General features: G+C 36.8%; 1 protein-coding gene across 1 annotated transcript; it reads left to right on the top strand.

Annotated features, from left to right (window-relative positions):
* Window positions 1-2,474: 2,474 nt before the first annotated feature.
* Window positions 2,475-2,669, top strand: LOC114688306 (small nuclear ribonucleoprotein G-like). The gene has a single exon (XM_037203427.1). The coding sequence runs from the start codon at window positions 2,475-2,477 to the stop codon at window positions 2,667-2,669; it is 195 nt and encodes a 64-aa protein (XP_037059322.1).
* The last annotated feature ends 4,928 nt before the right edge of the window (window positions 2,670-7,597 follow it).

Here is a 7,597-nt window from a genome sequence, read left to right as displayed (position 1 = left end):
CATGCCTTTAATCTCAGCACGCAGGAGGCAGAGGCACGCATATCTCTGTGAGTTTGAGGCCAGCCTGGCCTGCAAAGTGAGTTCCAGGGAAGCCAAGCCTGTTACACAGAGAAACCCTATCTTAAAACCAACAACAACACCCCCCCCAAAAAAAAGAAAAAGGAAAAGAAAATGTTGTAGATAGACAGATAATAAATAAAACAATGAAAGTAAACTACATAGTATATTAAAAAGCAATGTGTATTACGGAAAGAATTTTTAAAAACCTGATAGGAAAATTTTGGATTCTAATTTTATAAAATGTGGTCAGGAAAGATCCAATAAGAAGCAACATTAAGACCAGAAGTATTGGATTTTATCCTAGGTCTCTGGGCTATCTATCCAGTCTCTGGTTCTCGGTTACCCAAGCAATGTCAGGTATGGGTTCTTTCTCATGGAGTGGGCCTTAAGTCAAATCAGACATTGGTTAGCTATTCCCATAAGATATGTGCCACCATTGTCCTAGCATATTTTGTAGACAGAACAGATTGTAGGTCACAGGTTTTGTGGCTGGGTTGGTTCCATGTTTCTCTTTTGGTAGCCTGCAGAGTAACTTCCCACACCAAAAGGACTAGAACATGGAGGGGAGGGCTCCATACAGGCAGCTAAACTTCTCCAGGCTCCACAAGTTGTGTGGGTGTGGTTGTCACAACAGGGCCCTGCTGTCAGTTTTCAGAGAGCAACCCCCTGTCTTGGCAACTTCCTGGGTTGTTCATAGATTTCCATGGGACCCCCATGGACAACAACTAAATTGAATTCAACCAGTCTTGGGAATGGAAGCCTCCTTTGGTGACAGCAGACGGCCAGTTGAGATTCACTATGCCCCATTACTAGGCGTCCTCATTAGGATCACCTTCACACATTCCAGGAAATTTCCTCTGCACTAGATTTCCACGCACCTCCAAAATGACTCCCAGTTCCAGCCCAGTTTGAGCCATTGTCCCTCTCACTCTCTCCCTCCATCCCATCCCCCCATCTCCCCTCCCATCTCCCTTCCCCCTTCCTCCCATAAAATCCATTCTATTTCTCCCTCCCAAGGCGATCCATGCATTTCCCCTAGCCCACTCCTCTTTGCCTAACCTCTCCAGATCTAAAGATTGTAGCTTGCTTATCATATACTTAATGGCTAATAAACACTTATAAGCAATACATAACATATTTATCTTTCTGGGTCTGAGTTACCTCATTTGAGATGATTTTTTTTTTCTAGTTCCATCCATTTGTTGGCAGATTTCATGATGTCATTATTTTTAACATCTGAATAATACTCCATTGTATAAGTGTACCACATTTTCTTTATCCATTTTTTGGTTGAAGGACATCGAGTTTGTTTCTTGTTTCTGGTTATTATGAATAAAGCTGCAATGAACATGTTTGAGAAAGTGTCCCTGTGGTAGAATGGAGCAAGCATCCTTTGGGAATATGCCCAAAGTGGTATAGCTACGTCTTGAGGTAAATCGATTCCCAACTTTATGAGTAACTGCTCTATTGATTTCTAAAGTGGCTGTACAAGTTTACACTCCCACCAGCAATGGAGGAGTGTTCCCCTTGTTCCCATTCTCTCTAGCCTAAGCTGTCATTTATGTTTTTTATCTTAACCATTCAAACAAGTGTAAGATAGAATCTCAAAGTAGTTTTCATTTATATTTCCCTAATGGCTAAGGATGTTGAACATTTCTTTAAGTATTTCATAAGAATTTGAGTTCTCTCTATGGAAAATTCTCTGTTTAAATCTACACTCCATTTTTAATTAGATTATTTGGTTTTGGGATATCTAATTTCTCAACTTCATTTATGTTTGGGATATTAGTTCTCTATGGGATATGGAGTTGGTAAAATTCTTTCCTCATTCTGTACGCTGTCTCTTTATCTGATTGATGATGTTTTTTGCCTTACAGAAGCTTTTCAGTCTCATGAGGTCTCACCTACTAATTGTTGATAGCCTGAGCTATCAGTGTCCTATTCAGAAAGTCATCACCTATGCCAATGTGTCTTTAAAAAAGTATCAATAAAATGAATCTTGGACTACTGATGATATTCTGCTATACTCATAGAACAGTGCCTTATCCACTCATCAGAGAGGATTTCTTCAGCAGCAGATGGGAAAAGAAGCAGAGAGCCACAGCCAGAAATTACAAGGAGAAAGTCTAAATGGGAGATCTTCATCAAATCCCTTGTCTCAGAACTTAGGGAATTGCACAGAGGAGGAGACAGAAAGATTGTAAGAGCCATAGGGGATGGAGGACACCAGGAGAACTAGGCCCTCTGAATCAACTAATCAAGGTGCATGTGAGCTCACAGAGACTGAAGCAGCAAGCACAGAACTACAGGGGTCTGTGCCAGGTCCTCTGAGTATATATTATAGCTATTAGCTTTGTATTTTTAAAGAGACTCCTGACTGTGAGAACAAGTGGGTCTCTGACTCTTGTGCCTGTATGGATAAGAATTTGTCATTGAAGTTAAATGGTGGCAGACATGAACAAGGAATACTACAGGGCCTCGATCCCTCTATGAATCTTGTGAGTGATGAGTGTATGGAGATGGCACCTAGTGGGCATCAGAATAACATTGGAATGTTGGTCACACAAGGAAATGGCATCATCATGTTTGAAGACTTGCAAAGAGTCTGAACAATGGCTGTTCAGCACAGGAGTCCACATCTCTCCCCAAAGGGTCTATTTGACTGTGGGGTGGAATTGGGTTATGAACATTTTCATATGAAACATATTGCTATATAAACCTTTGTGATACTCAAAAAAAAACCTTTCAACCTGAAAAAAGGTAGCTATAAAAATTATAGTGAAATTATATACATATATATGTATATATATATATATATATCAGTGATTCGCTTGTTTATATATAAACATACACACATATATATATGCACTTTCAATCTTCTATTTAACATTACAATAGAAGTCATTTTCAAGCCAGGCAGTGGTGATGCACGCCTTTAATCCCATCACTCGGGAGGCAGAGCCAGGCAGATCTTTGTGAGTTTGAGGCCAGCCTGGTCTACAGAGTGAGATCCAGGAAAGACACAAAGCTACACAGAGAAACCCTGTCTCGAAAAAAAAAAAAAAAAAAAAAAAGAACAAACAAAAAAAAGAAGTCATTTTCAGTAAAATGACAAACCTAAGTTTTTTTTTTAAGTGAAGAGTCAAAGAAACACATAGACATGTCTTCATTTATTGTTCACATTATAATATATTTTGGAAGTTAAGAAACTAACAAAAGGTTATTGGAGCCAGTAATATATTTTACTAGTACATTGATATACAAGAAAAATATCTAAAAGTTTAAAATGCTTCAACAGCCTAGCAACAAACAGTTAGAATAAAAAAAAAAAATTAAAAAGCACCTTAAAGTTTAAAATTTGTATCATAAAACTTCATAATTTTTACCTATTAATCTGTGAATTTTAAAATTCATGGAAATATGATATAAATAATTTTGGAGTAAAATTTAATAAAATGGAATATAGTTAGCCACATAATAAATAATAAATAGAAATGGAAATAGTTCAGACATAACAGACTATGGGGCTGATATATATGGATAGTTAATTGAAGTGAATCATGAGATTGAACACACATCCAAACTCTAAACCATATGTATGTAATAAATTGATTTTAACAATAAATTAATTAAGAAAAATAGTCTTGGAGAAATTTAAATGCTCGTGTCAGAAAAATATAACCTAGAGCCTACAGCATACCATATGCAAAATGAACCTGATCAGAGCCCAAAGCACCACAAAAAGATTTTGAAGTAAGCAAAGACATCAGAAAACAGCAAAGTCATTCAAAGGGGAAATGGAATAAATTTTAATTCATGAAAATTAAATTTGTAGTGTTTTAAAGATATCACTAAAATAAAAAATAAGAATAAATGAATACAAACACTGAAAGAAAATTCTCAATATTCTTAATTCATAATGTTCAGCAAAGAATTGTACCAAGACTAGATTATAAAGTTCTTCCAAGTCATCACTCACTATGAGAAGTTGTATAGCATAAGTTGTCAAAAATTAAAATTTTCACAAAATTGGATATAGAAAAGGACAGTAAGTACACCAAAAGGTTTTCTATATTGTTGCATATAAACAAAGTGAGATTCATTTGCTTGGTCAAATTTAAGATGACTCATGTTGAGTTTTGGTGAGGATCTGGAGCAACTAGAACTGTCATCCTTTATTTTAAGGAATGAAAATATGGTAAAAACAAATGATAGAAACAAAAGGACAGCAACAAAAGCAAACCATCTTCCAAACCCATCTGACAGTTTCCCCAGAGCTAGGAAAATACTTTCATAGCAACTAGTCATTCCCCTTATAGATATTCAATCAATAGAAATGAAAATACTTGTCTACAAAAATGTTATGCACCAAATAATCACAGATGGTTTACTCATTATAGCCCAAACTGTGAAATCCTAAATGGCTATTAATAGGTGAACACATGAACAAGTTGTAGTAAAATCATTCAATGGAACATTACTAGCTTTAAAAATTAAAGAACTAATGATAGTTAACAAATGAATCTCAACATGCTGGCAGATAAGCCAGACAAAAAGAATATATACTGTATGATTTACTTGTATTAACTTTCAGAATACAATTTATACACACACACATTATTGTGGCCTACGTCATTTTAGAAAATTTAAAAGCTATCAGTGATTGCCTGTGACTAGATATGGAAGAGGGTTTCCTGGAATACACATGAGTTAACTTTTGATTGAGTTTACACAGATGTACAGGTAAAGTACATAGGAGGAAAATAACAAAACTTTGTACTAATGATCTTCAGTAGATAAGCCCTCATTCTATAAATTAAATAACGTTCAATATACTCTGAAATATTTTTCCTTATCAAATAAAATAGAAACATAGGTAATTATTGAAAGCTAATAAAATAGCAAATTCTTGAATTAACACATCTAGAATATATACATTAGGTACATATGTACATATATATATATATATAAGATTGGCAGATACATATTTTATAATGTGAAGGGCCATATACTACACTTGAACTTCACTTGTTTATATCAATCTTTCAAGCAAATGTACTGGGAGTTTAATTTCTAATCTAATTAGACAATACAGGGATGTATATCACTATAGTAGGTCTATTCAGGAACAATCAAAGCCAGGAAAATTAACAAAACTGGGGGTTACTGTAAGTGTTACACCTCTGAGGGGAAAGGTATTCTGGCAGTTGGGAGCCAAGAAATACCACAAAGTCACACCACACAAAAACACTCACACAAGAGATTTATTGGGAAAGATGCAAGAGGGTGGTTGCCTCTGCTCAGCAGAGAAGCATGAAAGAACTGTATAGAGGAGGCAGGCTTTATATAGGAGGTTTCTTGGGAGCTTTCCAGGGTGGCCTCGGATTGGTGGGATTTTGTGGTCTGATCTTGGGTCAAGCTCAGGAATTGATGGAATTCAAGCTCAGGAATTAGAGAGATTCTATGCCCTGATCTTGGGCTTTTTTTCCTCTGTGGGAAAGAGCTTGGCCTCCTGTGTCTCCAGGGGCTGTTAGACTGTGGGAGGGGCCTGGCCACTTGCATGCCTCAAGAGGCTTACAGCTACCACAATTTTCCATTTAAGACCTACAGTTTGTACCTGCAAACAGATGTTTGCATAAATTAAAAGATACTCAAAAATCAAATTTACGATAGAAAAAGAAGGATTTTTCCTTTCTGAATAGATGTGGTCCACTAACTACTACATTAGAGTTTGCTTCAGTCTTTCATTTGTGTGTGTGTGTGTGTGTGTGTGTGTGTGTGTGTGTGTGTGTGTGCACGTGTGCATACATGTGTATGATATGTGTATGTGGGAAGGATGTGAATGCAGAGACTGTGTGTCTTCCTTTATCATTTACCACCTTACTACCCTGAGACTGGGTCTCTCACCCAGTAGTCATTTTTCCACCTTCCAGTGCTGGGGTCACAGGCACAGGGAACCATTTCCAGCTTCTTTTTCTGCATTCTGGGAGTTCAAAGTCAGGTCCTCAAGCTTTCATAGCAGGCCGCTGGGGATGCTATGAATGTGTTGTTCTGACTGATTGATTAACAAACCTCTGATTGGCCAGTAGCCAGGCAGAAAGTATAGGTGGGACAAGTAGAGAGGAGAATTTTGGGAAGAGGAAGGTTGAGTCAGGAATCACCAATCAGACACAGAGGAGGCGAGATGTAAAAGTACCAGTAAGCCACAAGCTACATGGCAACTTATAGATTAATAGAAATTGGTTAATTTAAGATGTAAGAGCTAGTCAATAGTTAGCCTGAGCTAATGGCCAAGCAATTTTAATTAATATGAGCTTCTGAGTGATTATTTTATAAGTGAGCTGTAGAATTGCAGGAGCCCGAGTGGGACTGGAGAAAACTCCAGCTACAAATGGTGCCCAACAACTCGAGTTTCCATATAAAACCTGAGAATATTTAATAAGCAACTCTAAATGAAGCCAAAAACAGCTTCCTAGTTGTGTCTCATGCCAGCAGCAAGACATTGCGACATACGGGCTTGAGTTATACCACCTCACACAGAGGTATCTCCAAGCTGTCTAATATGCTGCACGGTGGGTTTAGCCTTTGCTAGGACAAACAAACAAACAAACAAAAAAGAGGTTTTGAGCTACACACTGCTTGGATAGAAACATAGACCCACTGCCTCCCAGAGTCAGCAGACAGCATGGCTCCCAGCGCTGGCGGTGAATTATTTCCACCATGTTGGGCAGAGCTAACAGCCAAGACTTCTGCTTCAGTACTAGCAGCTACAGTTTAAAGCAATAGGTTCACAAAAAGACAGAATCAGATGGAATAATTTACAATGTATGTAAAAATGTACATAGGCTTGAAAGAGTAAAAACAAATATATACAGTTATATGCAGTTATATAAAGAAATAGATAGTTTTTAAAAATAAAGTCTTTAAAGAGACAGTAAAGGTAATATAAAAATAAGCCATTTAAAGACATATTACACAGAGAATCTGGATTGTGTTGTCTTTGATATTTTTAACTGCAGAGACATTTGATTGTAAAGGCAAATGAGTTAAACCAATATGTATATTTTAAAGGTACCTTGACTTCGAAATTTGGATGTGAGGATATGCTGCTTTGGAAAGGAGGCTCTGCTTTTGTTTCCACAGAAAGCAAGAAGCAATGGATTTGTTCCAGATTAAGATACATCAGATTTGACCAGCCAAGACCCCCTTAAAGGTCTCCAATGAAACCATGGCCCAGATGATCCAATATCCAGAATGGTTTCAAGGCAACTGGCTCAGACAATGCAGCCTCACAGACTACTCCATAATCCTAAAATTTTCTTTATGTCCTCATAAGAATATAGCCCCCTCATTCAACAGGAAGTAGTATGAGAAGCTATGCCCAAATTCCCAAAATATTGTTTATGAATGTTTATTTTTGTTTAAATCAGGTTGATTATAAATGCAATATATTTTTAAAAAAGGGGATATGATATATATATATATATATATATATATATATATATATATATATATATATGATAGGATGGAAGGGTAG

The sequence above is a fragment of the Peromyscus leucopus genome, chromosome 3 (genome assembly GCF_004664715.2).
Source record: "Peromyscus leucopus breed LL Stock chromosome 3, UCI_PerLeu_2.1, whole genome shotgun sequence".
Classification (NCBI taxonomy): Eukaryota; Metazoa; Chordata; class Mammalia; order Rodentia; family Cricetidae; genus Peromyscus; species Peromyscus leucopus.
This window is presented reverse-complemented; position numbering and strand designations above follow the sequence as displayed.

Bases quoted from the DNA above. Each gene is read 5' to 3' on its own strand.
- LOC114688306 (XM_037203427.1), top strand. From the start codon at position 2,475: ATGGATAAGAATTTGTCATTGAAGTTAAATGGTGGCAGACATGAACAA.